This window comes from Mytilus edulis, chromosome 2, assembly GCF_963676685.1.
Source record: "Mytilus edulis chromosome 2, xbMytEdul2.2, whole genome shotgun sequence".
Classification (NCBI taxonomy): domain Eukaryota; kingdom Metazoa; phylum Mollusca; class Bivalvia; order Mytilida; family Mytilidae; genus Mytilus; species Mytilus edulis.
The window spans coordinates 62369981-62395830 of record NC_092345.1 but is presented as its reverse complement, the minus strand read 5'-3'; the positions used below and the strand labels follow the sequence as shown (position 1 = coordinate 62395830).

The window sequence follows — 25850 nt, the reverse complement described above, 5'->3', positions numbered from 1 at the left end:
GAATACATCCTCTTTGAAATGCTAAGCAATCATAAGTCAATATTTGAAACGAAAAAAAATATCATTCAAGTCATATCATAGCAAGAAAGTAATGTATCTAAGAAGGAAAAAACATTGTGAACTAACTTTAAACATAACTGAAACTTTTCGTAAGCCACGAAATCTAGGTAAAAGCCCCTTTTTGCTATATATATATATACATATATATATATAGATTGCCTAACAATGTAATTTTAACACACTATTTAGTATGTAAATATAAGAATGTTTAAATTATTTACAAAATGATGAAAATAAACGCAATATTTCGCTAGACCAACTAGCTTTATCAAGCGTGCATCTATCCAGGTGAAATCGGATGTAGATGATAAGAAACTTTTGCAGCTCAACGTCTATGTTGCACTGAACTGCCTTTAAAATAAGAAAATTTTGCAGCTCAATGTCTATGAGCTCTTGCATTTAGCTGCTTTGAAAATAAGAAAATTTTGCAGCTCAATGTACATGTTGCACTTGGATTGGTAGTTGAAGTAAGCAACGTCCATTGGCCAATATTACGGGATAAAAAGGACGATGCTTTGTTTAAAATTATTCTTTATCTTTTCTGTATCTTTTTTCTTCTTTTTCTTTAAGACCATCAGGTTCTAAAGTGTGGAGTTGGTGGATCCAAAAGTTTTCTCTTCTCCTTCTCGCCGTGGTGTCCCACTCTGTGTTGACTTCTATAATTTGGAAAGTGACATTATCAAAAGGATGTTTCGTTGAACCAAGATGTCTTGTAAGAGGACAGTTTTTGTTGGTTTTGTACGATGAACGATGGTTATTGAGCCGAATATTAAATTTGTCCATTGTTTCTCCCACATACTGAATGCCACAAGTGTCACATGTTAATATATAAATTGAATTCTCCATTTTACAGTTGGAATTAGAGTCGATGGTATAATTTTGTTTAGTAACGGAGCTGATGAAAGAACTGCTTGTATTGGCAGCTTTACAACACAAACAATTCCTTCGACCACATTGTTTGTAGCAATCGGGCAATGGATTAGGCTGCTTTGCTAATACAGATGTCACTAATTTGTCACGGATGTTTTTAGGTCTTCTGAAGGCCATTACTGGTGGTGATGAAAATACTTTTTTTAGATTTAAATCATTTTCTATAATTTTCCAATGCTTCTGAACAATGGATGACACATTTTTAAAATCAGGATGGTAAGTGAGTACAAGGGGTGTTCTGTTAGCTGCTTTATTCTTATCTTTGTACTCAAGAAGTTCTTGGCGACTAGTTTTGTTTGCTCTTTCGAAAGCGCTATCAATGATGTTGTTATTGTATCCTCGAACAACTAGATGTTTACGAAGTTGACCAAGTCTAGCATTTTTGTATTTTCAGTAGAGCATATTCTCTTGATTCGCAATGCCTGGCTGAATGGGATACCACGGGAGCAGTGTTTAGGATGGCAACTGTTAGGAGAAAGGAATTGATGTTTGTCCGTTTGTTTGGTATGGAGGTCCGTTATAATGGTTCCGTTTTTGATGTAACTCGTAGTATCAAGGAAGTTTATTTTCTCCATAGATGATTCATATGTATTGACTGGTGGAAAGAGTTGCAATTCCTTCGTCTTGTGGAATGTTGGTATATAAAGAAGACACGTCCATGGATGCAAGTATAGTATTGCTTGGTAAAGGATTGAGGCTTTCCAGGTCGACCAATTGTGTCAGCGAATAGTCATCCAACTGAATAGATATCAGAATTTGTAGACCATCATCTAAGACCTCATGTGAAAGAACTACCCTCATTCATTCAAGATACAACTGATTATCTCAAGAAAATGGAAAGCATCAATCCTTTACCAAGCAATACTATACTTGCATCCATGGACGTGTCTTCTTTATATACCAACATTCCACAAGACGAAGGAATAGCAGCGTGTGAAGAGGCATGGAACACTCGTAGTGAAAACAAGAATGTGTCCTCAGTACACGAATGCCCCACTCGCACTATCATTTTCTATGTTCAGTGGACCGTGAAATTGGGGTAAAATCTCTAATTTGGCATTAAAATTAGAAAGATCATATCATAGGGAACATGTGTACCAAGTTTGAAGTCGATTGGACTTCAACTTCATCAAAAACTACCTCAACCAAAAACTTTAACCTGAAGCGGGACAGACGGACGAACGAACGGACGGACGAACAGACGGACGGACGAACGGACGCACAGACCAGAAAACATAATGCCCCTCTACTATCGTAGGTGGGGCATAAAAATCCTCCTACTGAGTGCCTTGTTACACTTCTGAAACTAGTACTGGAGAATAACAACTTCTCTTTCAATGAAAAACACTATCTCCAGATAGACGGTACTAGTATGGGCACAAAAATGGCCCCGTCATATGCCAACATATTTATGAGCCAACTTGAAAAACGCCTCTTGGCTAGTGCTCCATATCAGCCCTTATCATGGTTCCGATTCATTGATGATATTGATTTCAAATGGACAGATTCACAAGAACATCTTAATGAATTTCTAGAACACTGTAACTCTTTCCACCATTCAATAAAATTTACATGTGAATCATCTATGGAGAAAATAAACTTCATTGATACTACGAGTTACATCAAGAACGGAACCATTATAACGGACCTCCATACCAAACAAACGGACAAACATCAATTCCTTTCTCCTAAAAGTTGCCATCCTAAACACTGCTCCCGTGGTATCCCATTCAGCCAGGCATTGCGAATCAAGAGAATATGCTCTACAGAAAATACGAAAAATGCTAGACTTGGACAACTTCGTAAACATCTAGTTGTTCGAGGATACAATAACAACATCATTGATAGCGCTTTCGAAAGAGCAAACAAAACTAGTCGCCAAGAACTTCTTGAGTACAAAGATAAGAATAAAGCAGCTAACAGAACACCCCTTGTACTCACTTACCATCCTGATTTTAAAAATGTGTCATCCATTGTTCAGAAGCATTGGAAAATTATAGAAAATGATTTAAATCTAAAAAAAGTATTTTCATCACCACCAGTCATGGCCTTCAGAAGACCTAAAAACATCCGTGACAAATTAGTGACATCTGTATTAGCAAAGCAGCCTAATCCATCGCACGGTTGCTACAAACAATGTGGTCGAAGGAATTGTTTGTGTTGTAAAGCTGCCAATACAAGCAGTTCTTTCATCAGCTCCGTTACTAAACAAAATTATACCATCTACTCTAATTCCAACTGTAAAATGGAGAACTCAATTTATATATTAACATGTGACACTTGTGGCATTCAGTATGTGGGAGAAACAATGGACAAATTTAATATTCGGCTCAATAACCATCGTTCATCGTACAAAACCAACAAAAACTGTCCTCTTACAAGACATCTTCGTTCAACGAAACATCCTTTTGATAATGTCACTTTCCAAATTATAGAAGTCAACACAGAGTGGGACACCACGGCGAGAAGGAGAAGAGGAAACTTTTGGATCCACCAACTCCACACTTTAGAACCTGATGGTCTTAACGAAAAAGACGAAAAAAGATACAGAAAAGATAAAGAATAATTTTAAACAAAGCATCGTCCTTTTTATCCCGTAATATTGGCCAATGGACGTTGCTAACTTCAACTACCAAATGCAACATGTACATTGAGCTGCAAAATTTTCTTATTTTCAAAGCAGCTAAATGCAAGAGCTCATAGACATTGAGCTGCAAAATTTTCTTATTCTAAAGGCAGTTCAGTGCAACATAGACGTTGAGCTGCAAAAGTTTCTTATCATCTACATCTGATTTCACCTAGATAGATGCACGCTTGATAAAGCTAGTTGGTCTAGCGAAATATTGCGTTTATTTTCATCATTTTGTAAATAATTTAAACATTCTTATATTTACATACTAAATAGTGTGTTTAAATTACATTGTTAGGCAATCTATAATTTCATTTTTGTAATTGAATTAATCTCTGTACTGATTAATCCACACTCCAATAGATTTGTATGTCATGTGTTGCTATTTATAGGCACTTACATATATATATATGTATATATCTGCAAAAAAAGCTATAGATAATTAGCATTCGTTGAACATCTAAATTTGATGTTTACATTTACCAACAAAATCATTGAAGATTGGTATTCCACGAATCCACAGTTATATGGTGTTTATACAATGTAAAGAAAACAGAAACTGCCTTAAAAATATGGTGTTCAAATACATATCACTGAACTAGTATATATATTTGATTAGGGGCCCGCTGAAGGACACCTACAGGTGCGGGAATTTCTTGCTGCATTGAAGACCTATTGGTGACCTCCTGCTGTTGTTTGTTCTATGGTCGGGTTGTTGGCTCTTGACACATTCCCCATTTCCATTCTCAATTTTATGTAGCAAAAGTCAACACTGTTGATTTAATATGGCAGATCAGCAAAATATCAAAATCCATATATACCCTGTTTATCCTTTTCTTTCTTGCCAAGTTCTTTATTCTTCTGTTTTTCTTCTTCCAACAAAGAATTAAAGTTTTTGACCTTTTTTTCAAGGTTCTGTAAAAAAATTAAAAAACATGTGAAAATGAACTTAGAATATATATAGACAACCGCAACTATTCAAGTACATGTAATATACTTGAATTCTTAAATTGTTTTTTGTAACTTAAATCAGGATTAACAGTATTTTTTTAAATGCAACAAGCAAAAAAAGGCAACGCTGTTATGTCAGTACAAAAACTAAAGAGAAATACATTCAGAAAAAACTGAAATTTATAGATAAACATATTTGTTTTAACTAAGCTCTAAAGTAATCGTTAGATGTTCATAAAACTATAGATCCAACTTGTAATTCTTCTATTACTATCGGCAGAAAAAGTTCTATCTATTTTCATCAATCGTGTAACACTGCCATGCCAGAATTGATTAAAATTGAAAGAAAAATTATCTAAATGCATTTATTATACATGTAACTCTCATTCAAAGTACAAAAAATTTCAGTTATTACCCGTTCAAATGTTTCAGATTCTTCCAAGAGTTTTATAGTTCGAGTTATATTTTCCTTCTTGAGCTCCTCTTCATTTGGCTGAAGTACAATGTAAAAAACAGATGCATAATTGATTATGATTAGAATCATACAAAAAATAGTAGAGAGTCAAAAGTTATTCTAAATTAGAAGACTATTCACAGAAAAAAAATGTATCTAATAATGATGTAAAGCCTGAATCTTGTTTGGGGGGTGCCCACATACTTTAAAATGACCATTTACAGATCTATTCATGAAAGATGTGATTAATGAACAATGTAAAGAACCCTACAAATTAATGTCTTGTTTTAAGGAGTCAAACACTCCAAATTTTAGAATTCATTTCTGAAAGGAGATGTGCGCGAACAACATGGCTCTGCTCGCAATAAAAAGCTTGAAGCCTTTTATGGAAAAGGAAATTGGAGAATGAAAGTTGGTATAACTGTTATTTTCACAAAATTCATGAGTCTGTAATTTCAGGAAAAATCAATGGAAACAAGGAAGTATTAGAATTTGATAAAATTTCTGGAATTCTGGAAAAATGATAAAAAATTTGTGATAAGAACTAACAAAACAAGAGGGGGTAATCCATCAGTATGGCTACGGTTAATTTTACTTTTACTAATATTTCAGTATGAGGTAACTAACTCTCATAAATTGGGCTATTTTTCAACGATCATTTCTTATCAATTTTCCAGAATTCAAAATCCATGATTCAACTAATTCCTATAATGTTTTGAGCAGAACCGAATGTAAACTTGTCCTGTTACTCATCATAGTAGACTCACAAACTGAAATTCAGCAAAATATTTGAAGACGTTTAGAAAAAGAGTCTGTTACGTGTATAACTATTCATTACGAAATGACGGAATGATATATAAGGGTACAACTTCTGAGAACTTTGTAGCAGGGACATAAAAATCTGAAAGAACAATTACTTTTTAGATGTGTCTAAATGAGGTTATTTCTTGTACTCTCTTTTTATCAGCACTGATATATAGGTTATATAATGAATCTGCATACAAATTTAATTAATTGATACTGTAGGGTTGGTACAGATTTCAAAATGTTTTAAGAAAGAAACTATTACCTTATCCTCCTTCACATACACACATAAACAAAGACCAAAATCTTAATCAGAGTGAGTGGAGCTAGAAAGACTGGTATAATAGTGTGAATGATCGTGTCAAATTTTGTCATTAAAGACATTATGAAATAAAGATTTGAATTTAATTCAATTAAAGTTTGAAGTTAGTTTATTGTTCTCAAAGGTCTATTGATAGCTCTTTCTGACTGAAAGTTATATCTAAACCAGACAAAATGTATGTCAAAAAAAGAATTCTGAAGTTTAGATTTAAAATATTTTGATATTTACAAAGATCAAATTGCATTTAACATGTTTAACCAAGTAAATTAATATTTACAACCAATTATATTACCTTTGTATAATGATCAATCAACACCTCTTCCTCCTTCAGACAGGTGACCAAAGTTTCAATAAATCGGTATGGCTCATTCCCATACTTTTTCTAAAAATAAATTAAACTTTATAAATATATTTGCTGGTTGGTACTTTTTATAGACTTCTATATATAAATATAAAATCTAAATATATGCATACAAATAATTATCAGTAAAGTAAACTGTACTTTATTTTGTATTGCATTTAGAAAAGCATGTGTAAAGTAGCCATTTCCATGGGCGTCAGGATGGCAACTGTAATTATCAAAATTAGAAACACTGAGAACACTTTAATCAACATTGTTCAAAAAGAGCAGAAATTCTAACACTAAGTTGAGGCAAACTTAATTATGAGAACAGAAACAAAAAATTCAGCAATATTTTCATTTGTCAACATAACTCTAGGACAATAAAAGTGACGTCAACAAATTTCAAACTTGATCTGTTTTTTTGTGGTAATTAGCATTGTGTATAAGTTTCATATTATTTGGTTGAGGCATATTAAAGTTAGAGAACGGAAACCACTTACTGGAAGTACTGACCTACAGATGCAAAAGGGTAAAACTTAATGCCCCCTCCACTACTGCAGGGGCATAAAAATGACAGCAACCTCTGAAGAAAAAGTTTCTATTGTATCGGATTATCATGATGTATAGCATTAGATTAATTTCATCCTTTTATCTTTTTTAAAATAAACTATTAAGCCACTGTTTAAATGGTTGGATTACATTTATGATATTTTATTTGATATTTCAAACTTCAATAACCTATCAGTTGAACAACATCTATTCTTGAAGAAATAACTTTACCTTCAATTCATCTCTAGTGACAATATATTGCATTTTTTCAGAGACCATACACAGTCCTCCTTCACATGTTCGAATTTTTTCATCAAAATATTTGACAACTTCATTCAGAAGTTCCTCAGAATATTTCTGGATCACTTCAATTTGACCATCCACTTGGTATTTTACAACATCTTGCCTAAAAATATATAATCTCATCAGACTACTTAGAAATAACTGTATAAACTTGAGAGTTGATTTGTGGTATTTCATTCCCAGTTCCTATAATCAGATAATAAAATGTTCATGAAAAGATTCATTGAAAATAAATTTGGCTTTGTGAGGACACAGAATTTTACAGATTTCTTTGTTTGATTTTATTGCAAAGATATTTTTGATGGACAAAATAATTGTAAAATAATAGTTCAGCCAACAGATACTCCGAGAACAGCACACTGACATGACAATTACATACCACTAGGTAAATATTGTATGATTAAGAGTGAAAAAGTCATAAGTGAAAAATAATTGGGTTCCACCATGTTCACAGCAAACTAAAAATCATCCAATATTTGAGTTATTCAATAGCATGGCACAACTGTTATGTATGTAAATGAGACAGGTTTAAACTACTGTTCTATTTATGGTACAAACAAGCATACATTTTTTGTACTTCAATATTTGAAACTATACTGGAAGTATAATGTAAGGCTATATCTTGAAACTGATCATTACAGACTATATTCAAAAATATTTGTACTTATCTTATTATGTATAAATACATACCATATATTATCACTAAATAGATCTTTACAATGGATTCTAACATACATCATTGTTGAATTATACAAGCATTCCCATTGGGATCTAAACTCTTTATTCTTACAGAGTCCAGACACTAAGTCTAACTGACTTGGTTTAGCCATGGTTATCTGAAAGTCATAAGATCTAATTGATAATGATCTAGCAGTAAGCACAAATAACTTGATATATAATCATTCATGAACATGTATGCCACAGTATTTAAAAAATTGAGGAGAAAGTCGATCTGCATGTCTTTATTGTCTATCCTTATATCCCCCCTTTTCTGTTTACTGAATGTTTTGGACCATTATACTCTTGTAAGTATGCTCAAAGTTTTTGTTGGCATCCTTGTCAGAGGCAGATTAAGGAAAGGGACAGCCCTATTGGACTGCAACAGTCCCTATAATGGATCTATATACAACTTGGTTTATGCAAGTTACTCCAAATATTGTCAAATTTGAGACCCCCCCTTTTAGAAAACCTAGTTTCACATTGATGAGTAATTGGTAGGTCTCATGTGACCAAAAAAATAAACAATTCATACATGTACTATTGACTAAACTGACAGTACTGTAGTACTTTGATCGTGATCATGATCATGTTCGGCTGAGTGTTCGGATATAAAACTTGTAACTTCAATATCAACAATAATTATTAACATTAATGTCATTACTTACGTTCTCTGTGACTTTTAAAGCATCAGCTACAACTCTTCGTTTATGCTATCAAGTATGATGGTGTGGAATTTTTATAATGTCTACACTTTCTTGTCAATACAAACTTTCAGTAAAGGCAAAATTCTATTTTAAGACCAATAAGATATGTACAGCCAATGAAAAGCTTTTATAAACGGAAATCCCCTAATAGGGTGAAGGTCGATCCATTTTCAGAAAATTCAGTTAACCCAGAAATTATTTACTATAAGCATAGATGGAATTTTGAATTAAACTTTTGGGAACACTGAGTTATAATTAGATATGTTTACAGAAACTGAAAGGAAAGCTATTTTTAAAATACCCAACAAGGTCACAACCAATCAATCGTTCGGCGAAATTTTGTGATGTGTCTCATTCACACATGGACCCCCCTTTTTTGGGCCCCAATGTAAAAAAGGTCTTATTATTAAATTTTCTATATTTTTTATTTTCTACAATGTATATACATATAACAAGTCTCAAAATGCATTACTAGTCGATTATGTAAAGTTTATGTAAGTTTATTCCGATAACCTAGGGTGCGCATATTCGCCGGGGACACAATTTCGACGTTTTATAATTTTGAGGTGTAAATACTTCATAAGATGGCTGAAATGGAAGAAATAACTTACATTTTTATAACAAATATGATTATTTTTTAAACTACAACAAAATTGCGGCACTTACCGCAAAGGACCGAAAAACGGACAACGATTTTCGGCCAATTTCCTGAATGAAAAACACGATTTCAAAGAAGTATTTCTTAGTAAATCTTTGACTGATTGCCCTAAATTTCAGTTCTGTACACCTTTAAAATGTCTGTTATTGCCATCTATAATGAAATTGATTTGAAAAATATTGTTTAAAGCTGCAGTTTAATATTTGGGTTTCATTGGATGTATAAAAACGGCGAATATGTGTCCCCCCATCGACAAAACATCAGGCAATTTCAAACACCATTTAATCTAACTTTTCAGATATATATGTAAGACTCAGATCGACGTCCGGTCTCTAATCGACGTCCGTTCCTCTAATCGACGACCGAATCTGACGTCACATTCTCAAATCGACGTCCAATATTTTGATCCTCTAATCTACGTCCAATATTTTGGTCCTCTAATCGACGTCTAATTTTTTTATCCTCTAATCGACATCCAACGTGGCTTCATGTATTGCCAAAACGACGTCTTCTCTAATTGATGTTTTATATTTATAACTAATGAAATAAAAAATGACTGTACTTTCACTAATACATGTACATGCATAGGACATTGATTGATTTTGAAATTTTCTAATACGAAATAAACGATGCATGATGTTCTGATTTGTATGTTTTTTTTCAAACAGTAATACACGCTTTCCGTAGCTATTTTCTTCAATCCAAAATAGATAACTTGCATAATGATATTTATCTTGATAGAAACTAATTTAGTCGATTTTCGTTGACGAATTTCATTCATATTCATATAGACAAATGACATGTGAGTATACACAGGCAAAATTAGCTCACATGAATTTCACATCAATCTCACGTGAAATTCACATGAAAAATTTCACGTGAGATTCACCTCAATCGAGCTTAAACATGAAACTCACGTGAAAATTTCCAAAAAAAAAATTGATATTTTTCATGATTTTAATTAAATTTGAAAATTTATATGTTATTTGAATTACTCTATTTTAAAAATTCATGTGAATTTCACATGAAAATTTTTACGTGATTTTCATGTGAAATTCACATGAGTTTCACATGAGAATCACGTGAAACTCACAAAAATTGTTTTCACGTGAGTTTCACGTATAAGCTCGTTTGAGGTGAAATTGATGTGAATTTCACGTGAGATTCACATGAATTTAAATTCACGTGAAATTGATGTGAGTGAAATTTGCCTGTGTACTCAATGAGGACCCAACGACAAAGAAACAAAACGACAACGAGGGCAACAATCAGTCTTCAACAATGGACAAAATAAAGAAGTAAAGCCAACTGTTTTGTCCATGCATTGTTAGATATTTTTCAACACATTTATAGTTTTACACATGCAGTGAAACATATACAAAATAAATTGGCATTATGCTTTTATGTTATGCTGTTACACAACTGTTCCAAATGGTTATGTTCCGGGCCATATAAGTATTTGGACCATACGCGTATGGTCATGACCATATGGGTATATACTCATATGGTCCGACCGTACGCGTATGGTCGGGGTAATTAACACTCTGTTACAGTTTACTTTTTTAAATACTTCTAAACTCTGCGTATGGTATGACCGTTCATTAAAAAGACGCTATCATGTAGGTAATTTTATTATTATAGTATAATAAAAAGATAAGCTAAATAAAAATAAGTAGTTTCACATAGTTAATTTTACTTAATGGTCAAATTTATAGTAAACACATTTTATCACTGGTATTAAAGAGATAATAGTAACTGCAATTACGATTATCCCAATATGGCGACGGTAGATATAGGTAAAATCTTTACACTCATTTTTCTTAAATGTAGCATGCTTTTGTCAATAGTTACTCAGCTGCAAGGTTTATCTATACCATTACATCATATTTGAATCGTAACGGTGCACTGGAATCGTCTGAGCGCTTTGAAAATTGCCGTTGAAAAAATCGGTATGATAATCGTAACTCTATGGTATTTTTCTTCTTTGATAATCGTAATTTTCTTTATCGGATAATAGTAACTGAAACATAATAAATGTGTCTTTCAGCATTTCAATGGTATTTTGTGTGTTAAAAATGCAAATGTCAAGTTTAACGATGACATAAACGCATATAAAAATAAATGAAGAAACTTACAGGTTAATATCTAGGACAAATTTACCTATATATATACAGTCATGGGACTAAAGTGAGTTCCCAGTAAAAAAAAGTCCTATTATTTCAACTTGTATATCTTTTTATAGCTGACAACAATATGCATAACCTTTTAGTTTAAACATATTTTACTTGCAAAAGTACCAAAAGGGATTGGACACAAGTTATAACAACATTAGAGACGTCCTCTCCCAATATAAATATAAACACAAAGTAAAAAGAAAAAAAAAACCAATATAATAAGGAATAATAATGAAACAACTAGACTGAAGTGAAAGGTTGTAAAGTAGAAATTTAGAATGTTAATTGACTGCTTTAAATCTTTGTGTTATTCTGATATAAGATTGTACGGACTCAAAATGTCTTTGTTTTGCTGAAAATAAAGGTCACCGTCACCAGCTAAAAGAAGCTCAATGGATATAGCATAACTTTCTAATTTTGAAAACCGTATTTCTCTGGCTTCGTTGTGAAGAGCGCACTGTAAAAAATAGTGTATACTATCCTCAACAGGGTGGTCACAGCTGCATGCGGGACTGGGTTTAATATTAACATGATGTAAATCTGAATTTAAAGAACTGCACATATTTCTCAAACGTGTATGAATGATATTAATTTTCTATCCCCACAACTAAAATAGGAAGGTGGCTATATCAATTTGGACTTCATCTTTCGTTTAAAAATATTTATGTTTTGGACGTACGTATGTCGGGGGGAAGGCTATTCCATTCAAAAGTAGTGGATGGGAAAAAGGATTTTCTAGTTATGTCTAGTCTATAACCGGGTACTACATAATTATTACTGTTTCGCAAATCGTAGTTAGATACTTGACCAACAAGCGGGGGCATTAAATCACAGAGATAATCAGGGGCAGTCTCATTATGTATAGAATAGAACATATTGAGCATTCTGGATTTTCTTCTGTTCACAAGCAATTGCCAGCCAGTTTCAAAATATATAGCTTCCCGACTAGCAAACACGGGCAACCCAGTTACTAACCTCCCTGCTTCTAACTGAACATGTTCTAAATTGTCGGCTTCTTGTTGAGTACAACCATCCCATAACTCACATGCATATTCCATAACGGGTCTTATAAAAGTTAAATATATACGAGCAAGATAATTTCTATTCAATACATATTTCAATTTTTTAAGAACATTTAATCTCGTGCTTGCACACTTTAAAATATTTTCTATATGTGTATGGAATTTATCATTGGAATCAAAAGTAATCCCTAAGTGTTTATGACAGGACACAAATTCTACTAATTGGTTTTGAAATTTTATTTCAATATCATCTGGGGAAGTATGGCAGGAGAATATCATAGCCTTTGTCTTATTAGGGTTAAAGTTAATAAGCCAATCTTTAGACCATACTGAAATTTGTTCTAAATCGCTGTTTAAGACATCCTCTATAGTGTAAGGGTTATTGCTGGAATAAGAAAGAGATGTATCATCAGAAAACAATCGAGTTAGACTTGTCAAATTATCAGCTATGTCATTTTCATAAATAAGAAATAGTAGGGGACCTAATACAGAGCCTTGCGGAACTCCTGCATTAGTATTATCAAAAGGCGAATAGGCATTTGAAACGAAAACGCTTTGTTTTCTATTTGAAATATAACTTTCAAACCATTTATACAGATTTCCATCAATACCATACGCTTTTAGTTTTATTAAGAGGCCACTATGCCATACCCTATAAAAAGCTTTCGAGGTATCACATAATATAAGAGATGTTATACAGCGACCATCAAGTGACATGCATATCCTATAATAAATTTCTATTAGCTGGTGAACCTTTTGATATGTACATGTACCTGTTAAAGATACGGAAAATGAAGCAGCTATTATTAACAAAAATAGGTCACCGTACGGCCTTCAACAATGAGCAAAGCCCATACGGCATAGACAGCTATAAAAGGCTTCGAAATGACAATGTAAAACACTTTAGACGAGAAAATTAACGGCATTATTTATTAAAAAAACTAAATTTTATGATATACTAGTATGTAGATATAGGAAGATGTGGTGTGAGTGCCAATGAGACATGCAACTCTCTATCCAAATAACAATTTATAAAAAGGTAAACCATTATAGGTCAATGTACGGCCTTCAACACGGAGCCTTGGCTCACACCGAACAACAAGCTATAAAGGGCCCCAAAATTACTAGTGTAAAAAAACAATAGCATAACATCACAACATAGAAAAACACACATTAAAATATCAATTGGCAGACTTAACTCAATCAAAAAACATAAATTAATACACATATGTAGCTGTTTTCCTAAGAACTGTTAATAATATATGCATAAAAAGAAATGTCATAAGATGTTGGAACGTTTCGTAAATAATTCATCGACATAACTTCATTATATGCTATTAGATATATGTTTTAAGTGTCAATATCAATAAAACACTTTCCAGTTACGATTATCTTTCCATTTTTAAATACCATAATTACGATTATCTTTTTTTCCGAGTTACGATTATCATCCCGAATTTTTCGACGGCAATTTTCAAAGCGCTTAGACTAATCCAGTGCACCTTTACGATTCAAATATGATGTTCTGGTATAGATAAACCTTGCAGCTGAGTAACTATTGACAAAAGCATGCTACATTTAAGAAAAATGAGTGTAAAGATTTTACCTATATCTACCGTCGCCATATTGGGATAATCGTAATTGCAGTTACTATTATCTCTTTAATACCAGTGATTTTATACCGATGGTCATTACCGATGGTCATTACCGATTTGTTATTACGAGTAAATGGCAATAGGTCGACTAAAAAATTAAATTCCAAAAATTTCTTAATGAACTGTTACATTTATATAAGAAGTCACTGCACTGGAAAGTAATATTCAATTAGTTTATTTAAGTTGTGTTGTGAAGATGGTGTATTGCAGTCATTTTACGATATTTTAGATGTAGAGCTTCTTAAAAACACCGTAGACATCGGAATGGCCAAAGAGCTCGGTATCACTGTATGGAGCAGCAAGAAAGGCTTGTTTTTCACTCGCAAACAAAATGTGTAAATGAAAAGGATCGTGCACAAATTTCTTGCAAATGCAAAAAAGCTATGATACCGTGTGGAAGTGAATACAGTGGCGGATCCAGGGGGGGAGGGGGGGGGGGGGGCGTTCCGGGGGTTGGAACCCCCCCTTTTTTTTTTAGCTGATCAATGCATTTGAATGGGAGCATATAGTTGGAACCCCCCTTTACTATGGGTTGGGAACCCCCCTTTTTAAAATGGCTGGATCCGCCACTGGAATGTCAACCAAGCCTACATGTACATGCACGAATGTAACTAGCGATGAAAACTAACTATGGCATCAATATTCAATTTTTACGAAGTTTTTGGATTATAAAATTAAAAAATTGTCATGTTTTTAGATAAAGTTTTTGTATTATTGAAACATAATATACCCTTCCGGAGCACCTGAGATCACCCCTAGTTTTTGTTGGGGTTCGTGTTGTTTATTCTTTAGTTTTCTATGTTGTGTCATGTGTACTATTGTTTTTCTGTTTGTCTTTTTCATTTTTAGCCATGGCGTTGTCAGTTTGTTTTAGATTTATGAGTTTGACTGTCCCTTTGGTGTCTTTCGTCCCTCTTTTATAATGTAATTTGAAAAAAATATACCTATATGGTCCAAATACTCATATGGTCCGGCCTGTTTATAACCAAACGAGTATTATACTCATATGGTCCGACCATACGCGTATGGTCGGACCATATGAGTATACGCATATGGTCATGACCATACGCGTATGGTCCAAATACTCATATGGTCCGGAACAGTTACGTGCACAAAACATGCCAAATATTTTATGTGCCTGTAGTCCAGTATTTTTGGTTGGTTTATGTCTGCAATATCAGTTTTTTGGAATTCTTTTGTTACAAGCAAGACCAGTAGTTTTCAGTTCCAGTTGTTTTTTTATTGCTGACATCACTTCGTTTGAACATATAATGCAGCATGTCAGGCCAAATATATCGGCGTTTGGATCTTTGTATATGGCCATAAACCGGACGTCAATTCGAGAAGCTGAAATTTGGACGTCGATTAGAGAGGCCAAACAAATGAACGTCGATTAGAGGGACATAACATTGGCCGTCGATTTGGGATATTATTTTGTTGTGACGTCAGATTTGGACGTCGATTTGAGGAACGGACGTCGATTAGGGACCGGACGTCGATCTGAGTCTTACATATATTTTCAAACAAACACGTTTTCAATCTTAAGAATATTTTGCATTTGAAGTTATCTTCATTTAGAAATATCAGTATACTTCATAAACGTATTGACCTGAACATAAACTGTAGAAAACATGGAAAGATATGGCGAAAATGAGCACCCCACTCAATACAAAGAATTGCATGTTGTTTCGTAACTGGTCGATAACTACGTTGATTTTTAACTGAGACGTTTCGTACCTGGTGTAATTTATTATATATGTTTATAAAGTGTTAGTTTAAATTAATTAGTTTTATTGCTGTTTATAATAATATTCAAGATAATATAAACCAAAAACTGCAAAATTTCATTAAAACTACCAATTCAGGGGCAGAAAACCAACAACAGGTTGTCTGATGCATCTCAGTAAAAATTTCAGCACAGTTAGCACTTCCCCTGATAAACATTTAGATTTGCTATACATGCTTTAGTTTCAGAGATAATATAAGCCAAAAACTGCACTTTACCCCCCATGTTCTATTTTTAATTTTAGCCATGGCAACCATCTTGGTTGATGGGCAGGGTCATCGGATACATTTTTTGAACTAGATACCCGAAGGATGATTAAGGCCAAGTTTGGTTGAACATTTTTACCCCTTGTCATATTTGCTCTAAATGCTTTAACTTAGTAGCTTCAGAGATATAAGCCAAAAACTGTATTTACCCCCATGTTCTATTTTTAGCCATGGTGGCCATCTTGGTTGATTGGCATGATCATCAGATACATTATTAAAACTAGATACCCTAAGGATGATTTCGGGCAATTTTGGTTTTATTTGGTCCAGTTGTTTGGTTTTTGTGAAAGTTAACAGACGACGGACGCCAAGAGATTAGAAAATGTCACTTGGTACTATTGGGCCAAGTGAGCTTAAAAGTATGACAAGAATAAGTAAGAACCAGTCAGACTTTTTTAGACATCGTAGTTTATAATGAACTAGAACAAATTATAGATTTCCCGAAACGCAAAGAAAACACCTTGGATTTATTGGTAACCTCCATCAATCATTCAAACTAAGATGTAATTTACCCATTACCATCAATAGAAAACAGCGACCATGGCATCGTCCTACTTGATATGGCATGAATATAACCCTTAAAAACAAAACCAGTAAAAAGGAAGATACACTAACGGAAAAAAGCAGAAACATATAAGATAAAGGAAGATCTCGAAACCTTCAAGACGTCTTTTAAAAACACCAGCGACAGAGCTGAAGGATCCATGTGGCAAAGCTTCAAGAAAAAACCCTGAAAAGCGCAGCCAGATTTGTAAACAACACCTACATAGACCGCACACCTGGCTGTGTAACAAATATGGTAAAATCTTAAATATGGGAAAGCCTTGAAGACCACAGGAAACAAAATAGGCTGTGTATGCTTTTCAAAATACAGCATGATCTAATAGACATAGATTGACACCAATATCTGACGCAAAAACGATAGCCAGACCAGAGGTAAAAACGCTTCTTTCAATAAAGGGCTACAACAGACGCCTTCGGCCAATCATTTTTTCACAATACCTTGACGAACTACCAACATCATTGACATCAGCCAACACAGTTGATGGATTCAGAGCTGCATTGAAGGCATGCCCTGTTAAAATGTTAGCAGTAACATCCTGTACATAACTTTATTTGTATAAATAGAGAGAACGTTTTAAATGTAAATAGCCAAGCTAAATCTTCCTGTGTTGTCCGACACTGCGCATAGTTTACGCGGGACCTAATACATTCAATTATTGAATTTGGTTCCTTACCTAGAAGAATGACAAAAATGAATTGCCGGACAGACGGACGGACACAAACAGATGTACAGGGGATGAAAAGGGGTGACCACTATACATAACTGCGTACTATACACGACTGATTACGGTAAATATTTTGAACATATTATACGTTGGAACAAGACTTTTATTACACATTTTCTAAGATTAGATAGGGTATTTTTATGGTCAGTCATGGAAAATTGATTAACAATTCCATGAATACACCAATATAATACTAAGAACAGTCATTTCCAGTTTGTGGGGCACAGTGGCCAAGTTGACTAAGCAGTACAGCTATTGTTTCACTAGCCAGTCATCCATGAGGTTATAAGTTTCATTCCCACACATGACAGGCTCATTCTACTCCAAAATCAATTGACTACTGATCAAGGTCAATGCTTCTCTCCTACCACTATGACTTTTAGATTATAGGAATAAAACACAGTAACTTTTAAAATTGTATTTTACTAATGAAAAATTAAGCATGCATTTCTGTTTTAAAATCGACTACCCAGCAGTGTCAGCTCTACTATAATACAGGGGTAGTTAGAAACTTATTTTGCCAAGATCACAAACAAGATAATGACTAGCCAGTACACACTGTTATGATTTCATTAACCAGTATTAAAAAGGTAAATATAACATTAGGATTTATTTGCAATCATCAAAAAGTATACATGTTGAACTTCACCAAAATCACACAAATTTGTCTTGTGAAGACTGTCATACAGTTCCAGATTGTTCTGACGTCTGACAACCCTTTCTTTAAGACTTGCTGTGGTCATTTTACCAGTTACTTTTTCAAAAAGGTTGTCAGATGTAAAGACAATCTCTTACTGTCATCCATAAAGCTAGAAAAATAACCTCTGAAGTCTGCTACATACATATTGAAACAACCATTAACTACAAATGATTGGTAGTCCTTACTTAACAGTCTACTATATTAGTTATTATTATGGAACAAGAAACACATTATAATCACTATGCTGGAAAATCAGATGTGCCAATGTTAATACATCTTCATACCAAAATATCATTCACAGTAACCACTAGTAGTTCCCACAAACTAATACATTGTCAACTATAAAATTGAGAATGGAAATGGCCACCTGACACAGTACTGGTCTCACTTGAGACTAGGTGAGACAAAAAGGTGAACACCGGTTAGTATGACTAAGACCTTTTATTATGTTTTATTCCAATTATACATGTATAAAAGTTCTACAGATTGGTCATCAATAAACAAATCATGATTAAAACTACAGATTGGTCATCAATAAACAAATCATGATTAAAACACTAACAAACTGATATAAAATGAAGATCCAAGTTTGCCATGAGCTCAGAGATACTGCAGTCATCTGACATACAATCATACTGAAACTAACTTATTATCATCTTTTGAGCTCACATTGAAGAATACTTTATCAAAGCATGTTTTTCATATCTTTAACTAAAAAATACTGAATGAAGAACATGTGACAGATCTTTAATGGCTTCATGACAATAAAATATCTTCTAAAAATAGAAGTCTCATGCTTTCCTTTATTTCATTTTACAAAAAATCAGCTGTACAAAGATTAACCAGATCTAAAGAGTTACCAAAAAGTTTGTTGTACATGTATATACTAAAATGTATACAAGTTCATTTATAATCTACTGCCCACAAATGATACTCCTGCTATAAGCATATAATTTAATTTTGGATGTAACCCGTCTTCTGATTGGCCGACGTTATTTTGTATTCAGCCCATAGACATAATTTAGTCATGTGACCGTGACGTCGTCAACGTTTTTTCATGGTTTTCTACGGTTTAAAATGGAATTTGGAAATAAATTATAAGAAATGACTAATATTTTTTTCTGTCTATTCAAAATAACATAAAAAATGTGGTGCACACTGTTAAATAAACCGCTACGTGTGTTATTCCGTGTGCACCAATTTTTTTTATGTTATTTCTTCATAGACAGAAAAAATATTACAGTCATTCCTTAATTGGAAAACAGGCAGTTAGTTGATAAGTGATGGATGTGAAAACACATCACACAATAAAACATGCTCACATGAAGCTTGTTTCCTAGTTTCAGAATGTTGCTCCTGAGAAAATATTCCTAACATGTCATTATGTGTATAAATATATAAGTTTTTTAAATAAACAGGACATGAATGAGCTGTAAATCCAAACATGCATCACAGAGTATAGCAATGTTTTGGGGACAAAAACCCTGATGGATGGAGGGAATCTGATCTAAATACAATTAACATAGGGAAATGAATGAAGTTGTGACCTAAAACTGGCTGTCCATGTGTGTCTGCCTCTTAATAAATAGGGAATTACAATTTTCAATTATGTAAACTTCTCAATTATCTTAACTGACCCTGGTCAGGGGCATTGATTAGTTGATCATTTAACTAATGCAATATATTGTTTTTGGTTTTTTTAAAGTGATTTTTTTTTTTCAAACAACATAAACTTGTGAGCAGGTTCAACTTTCTACTTGAATCAAATATAGAAAAAAAAACACAGTGGATAAATCACTTCTGTTTGGAGGGTCATAAATCAGAAGAATTTCACCACCAAATGTTAAAAAAATAAAAAACTTTACTATTAAAAGAATCTTGATTATATGGTATCTTTTAAAAGGATATCATAAAATAAACACCTTTTTAAAGCAATACACATATACCTGTATATGCATGTTGTATATTCATTGAACTTTTAAAAGAAAGGAAGGAGATTTTTTATTATGACCAAATTGATAAAAATTTGATTATCAATACAAATAAAAGGAGATTTTTTTAATTTTTGGTGTTTTAACGACACTTTTAAGCACCGCAATTAGGCTATTCCATGGTGGTTAGTTTTTATTAGTGGAGTAAATAAAAGGAGATGTTGGGTATGTATGAATGAGAAGTGTAATACAAATATTAAATCTTAAAATTTGACATGTACAGAAGAAAAATATTCCTGTATAACTTAAATATACATCAAGTTACCCTTAATATGGAGGCAGCAGTCCTTTAGCACCAATTACTGTTTTTCAGGGGTATCATTTGCGCCAAATTTTGTTTTCCAAATGTATCATTTGCGCCAAAAATCGGAACAAGACGTACTAGTAATGGAGCAGAAGCATTCTACGGGGAATTATTATGAACTGTTTTATGCATTTCATCCTTCAATGTTTGTCTTTTTGGACAATAAAGTGAAGTTACAAGCTACTACATACATTAAATTAGGAAGTACCCATGAAGCAGCAGTAAGAAGAAAGAATGATTTAGAAAGGGAAACATTTGCTGCGTAAACTGCTGGTTCCAAGTCAGAATAAAGGTGGAGGGAAGTCATTTTTCTTCTAATTAGCGAAATCGTATGTTTTATTTTTGGCACAAAGGATACCATGTAATTTTAAAACAGGTGGCGCAAACGTAGCATTAGAGAGAAAAAGTTGTGGCGCAAAAGGACGCATTTTTGGCGTAAAAGGATCTCTCCCAACATGGAGGGCCATACAATAACATGCCAATCTCATTTTTGAATCTAATGATCTCTTATGGCTCTCTATTATTTTTGAAGTGAACTGTTTAATACTGATTTCGAAAATGAATACATGTTTCGTCATATTAGGGTTTTCGATTGTGATGTTCATGATGTTTAAGAGGCAGTTTGAGCCAAAAATTAATCATTGAAAATTGAAATGGGAAAAATAGGGCAAATCTGCAGGGGTTGGCTTCCCTTATGCGTCTGTTTCATTTTCAAGAAATTATATGACATTTTTCATCATAAAATGATCAATAGAAATTTATGATGAAAAAAGCATAATCACTTTTTAGAGTCAAATGGCTGTTCCTTTTAAAACCAGATGCTCCGCAGGGCGCAGCTTTATAGGACCGCATAGGTTGAACCCTGAACAGTTGGGGCAAGTATGGACAAAACATTTAAGCTTGATATAGCTCTGAATTTGGATTGTGATTAAATAGTTGACACAACACAGGTTTCTGACACAGAATGAATGTGGTCTAAGAACTTAAACTTAAAAACTTAAAAAAATTTTAACTTGGACATTTACCTATTATGGTCTAATATCCAAAATTTAAATACATGGTAAGATTCAGCTTATCATAGAACCCCAAGAATTCAATTTTTTATGAAATCAAATAATGTTCAACTTTAGACCCTTTAGACCTCAATGTGGACCAATTTGATAACCGGGCCCAAATATTAAAAATCTAAATACATGGTTAAATTCAGCATATTGAAGAACCCCATATATTCAATTTTTGTTGAAATCAAGCAAAGTTTAATTTTGGACCCCGATTTGGACCAACTTGAAAACTGGACCCATAATCAAAAATCTATTAAAGTACATGTTTAGATTCAGCATATAAAAGAACCCCAAGAATTCATTTTTTGTTAAAATCAAACTAAGTTTAATTTTGGACCCTTTGGACCTTAATGTAGACCAATTTGAAAACAGGACCAAAAATTAAGAATCTAAAGACATGGTTAGATTTGGCATATCAAAGAACCCCAATAATTAAATTTTTGATGAAATCAAACGAAAGTTTAATTTTGGACCCTTTTGGTCCCTAATTCCTAAACTGTTGGGACCAAAACTCCCAAAATCAATCCCAACCTTCCTTTTGTGGTCATAAACCTTGTATTAAAATTTCATAGATTTCTATTTACTTATACTAAAGGTATTGTGCAAAAACCAAGAAAAATGCTTATTTGGGACCTTTTTTTGACCCCTAATTCCTACACTGTTGAGACCAAAACTCCCAAAATCAATCCCAACCTTCCTTTTATGGTCATAAATCTTATGTTAAAATTTCATAGATTTCTGTTAACTTATACTAAAGGTATTGTGCAAAAACCAAGAAAAATGCATATTTGGGACCCTTTTTTGGCCCCTAATTCCTAAACTGTTGAGACCAAAACTCCCAAAATCAATCCCAACCTTCTTTTTATGGTCATAAATCTTATGTTAAAATTTCATAGATTTCTGTTAACTTCTACTAAAGTTTTTGTGCGAAAACCAAGAAAAATGTTTATTTGGACCCTTTTTGGCCCCCTTATTCCTAAAACTCCTAAAATCAATCCCAACCTTCCTTTTGTGGTCACAAACCTTGTGTTTGAATTTCATAGATTTCTATTTACTTTTACTAAAGTTATAGTGCGAAAACCAAATGTCTTCGGACTACGATGACGACAATGACGACACCAACGTCATACCAATATACAACCAGCTATTCAAAATAATAAACAGGCGTTACATTATAATTATAAAGATGAAGAAACATACAAATAAGTTAAAAATATAATATAAGTTACATTTGCTTTTTCTATAACACTATCTTATGTGTATATTTCAAACCCACTCAGATTATAGTTGAAAATATCTATATTTATACTGGCCTCTTTCCCAACTTCTTCTTTCAGATTACAATATTAGACAGTATGTTTTCTACATATTTTAACAATAGATAAAGACATCAAATTCACAAGTATATAAATGTAACCACTATCAAAATAAAATCTTTTACACAAACAATGGTTTTTCAAAGTTCATCTTGTTAGACATCCTTCTAAAATACATACAGTATAAAATCAAACTTATATTTTCCACTTTTCAAAAGTTGGTTAAAAGCATATTTTCTAAAACATTAACTGAAATATTTATGATTTCTATGCCAATAATATACTGTAAATGCAGAAATTATTGCATGCATTTATTATTGCAATTTTCTCATTTTAGACCAAAATGCAATTCTTATTTTTAGTGATACTAACACAATTCCGCTTGATTCATATAAAACAAAATCCAAAATGCGAGTTTAAACTAATGCGATCACAATTCTGTCACATTTTTGGCAATAACAAAAAACATTGCAATAATTTCAGAATTTACAGTAGGATGATGGTAAATTAATGTGAGTTTAAATTAATGGGATCACAATTCTGTCACATTTTTCACAATAATTTCTAAAATTTACAGTAGCATGATGGGAAATGAGCTGTTAAAATATTTAAAAAAAAAAATAATAGCAAGTTTTTAGGAATATACATAAATTGACTCTGAAAAAAAGAGTAATAAACAACCTTATGAAATACACAAATCATGATTTTTCGTAGGTATCTGTACATCCATTATAAACAACAACCTCATGTATATAAATATAGCACAGGCACTTGTCTCCGAATTTTTTTCCCCTATAGTAATACTGTGATATAACCTTCGGTCCAATTTCTTTGGTATAAACCATGAGACAGACAAGAATTAAATATTTTCGAAAGAGACAATAAAAAAATTTTGACTGTTTTAATCATATTGTTTAAATTTTTTCCAAGCCTGGTGATTTGTTACAACGTAGTTTAGAAATGGCAAAAGAAATTTCTTTCTCTGTTATAAGTTTATCAAGATTATCAAAACAAACATTTTTTTCAAGATTATCTAGCTTTTTTTCCAACTTAGCCACTCTTTCTTTGAATGAATCATGTAATTGATATAATCCATTGAAATGTGAAACCCATGCAGATGGTGCACCAGCAGAACTATGATCCTTATTATCATTATTTTTTAAATCATTAATTAACTTCCAATAAGATTTAGGATTATCATCATATAGATTCTGTAACTGCTCAACAAGTGATTTTTTATATTCTTTATACTTAAATTTTCTAAGTTTAGAATATTGCTTTTTAAGCTTATAATGGTGACCTCCCACTATTGGGTCTTAAGGAAATTTTGAAAATACTTTACCGTAACTTATTAATTTGTTTCGGAGATGGTACAAATCTCCATCAAACCATTTTTTTGGTCTTTATTTTCTTATTCCTTAGTTTATTTCTTTTTAGAGAATTAGTAGCAGCAGACTAGAACATATGTGATAATTCTGCTGCAGCCTCATCGACAGAGGATTGAGACTCTTTGATTATACTTTTATTAAATGTATCAATTTGTGTTTGTATGTCTGGTTATAATAGAGCTGTCTGAAAGTTTGTAGGTGGTTCATCTGACCATATGAAGTTTAGAGATTTATCAAACATATTAATATTACAATCATTATCATCAACAGTAAATTTACTTGATATTTCCCATTCCAGTATACAATGACAATCTGAAATAGTAGGTATGAAGTTGTGAACATAAAAATATAAAATTTGATCCAGAATACTCTCCGACACCATCACATAGTCAACCACACTACTGCCGTTTGGCGTATAACATGTGTACTTTCCAAAAACATCCCCTACTATACGTCTCGCAGCAAATGATTAAATATAAAAATTGTTTCAGAAAAAAATGTTAGTTTTCATATGAATAGAACTTATCATTCAGTTAGTAAATTGTATAAGATACCGTGAAAAAATCTAACAAGTGTTATTTGTGGTATGTCTAATAAGTTACAAATTTTCCCATGACGTCAATGTCATGCAGACTCTCTCTCGACTTTACGTATGAAAGGAAACAAGATCAGATAACTCCCAGAATCATTTAGACTTTCCCATAAAATTGACCAATCGGAAACCGAGATATATAAGGAAACGTGACACGTTTATTGCCAATTCATCAGCGGTTTGCAAAATTATTACGATTGACATACTTGGGTAGGATTGCTACGGATGATTCCGACAACAAATGTAGGCATGGTAAACATCATTGTAAAGATAAATAAATTTAGATTTACGATATAACAAGTTTTAGTGGGGTTGACAGCCTATAAAGCGGCATATAACAGAACTTCGTCACCACCTGACATTTTTCTAAAATGCAAGTTAAGTACCTTGTGTTATATTAAGGTATACAGGGGGGAAAAATTCTGAGACAAGTGCCTGTGAAATATAGTTTAAATTGGTTGTTTCAATAGATAAGCATTTATTTTCAAAGACCTTCATATGTCTGATGTGACATAAATTAAGGCAAATATTATACAAATATAGCCTTTGTATGACGTCGATTCAAGGATATATTGACCTGAAAGAAGTATATTGACTGAGGACGAAGTCCGTGGTGGATTTACTTCTTTGGGTCGATATATCCTTTATTGACTTCAAACAAAAGCTATATATGTTATATATTATTAATTTCCAACCATATTTGTATCAAAATTGTCATTTGATTATGTAGGAATTTTATAGATATCATAATGTCTCCTTGACAATAACAAAATATTATACAATTCGTGTCTTTTGGTGAGGTCAATATTTTGTTTTATTGACTTTTGAAAAACTGATATTCACTTCGGCCAACGGCCGAAGTGAATATCAGTTTTTCAA

General features: G+C 32.8%; 2 protein-coding genes across 2 annotated transcripts in view; both read right to left on the bottom strand.

Moving 5' to 3' along the window:
* Positions 1–8875, bottom strand: part of LOC139512618 (signal transducer and activator of transcription 1-like) — a 29404-nt gene extending 20529 nt beyond the window's left edge. Inside the window, exons 1-6 of the mRNA XM_071300362.1 lie at positions 8731–8875; positions 8036–8181; positions 7274–7448; positions 6443–6532; positions 4986–5063; positions 4441–4534 (exon numbers count right to left, since the gene is read on the bottom strand). Of these exons, the coding sequence (XP_071156463.1) occupies positions 4441–4534; positions 4986–5063; positions 6443–6532; positions 7274–7448; positions 8036–8175 (577 nt within the window). The 5' untranslated portion in view covers positions 8176–8181; positions 8731–8875. The remainder of the gene's footprint in view (positions 1–4440; positions 4535–4985; positions 5064–6442; positions 6533–7273; positions 7449–8035; positions 8182–8730) is intronic.
* LOC139512619 (nose resistant to fluoxetine protein 6-like) overlaps positions 1–25850 on the bottom strand; it is a 499632-nt gene that overhangs the window by 430667 nt on the left and 43115 nt on the right. The gene's annotated exons all lie outside the window — the stretch shown is intronic.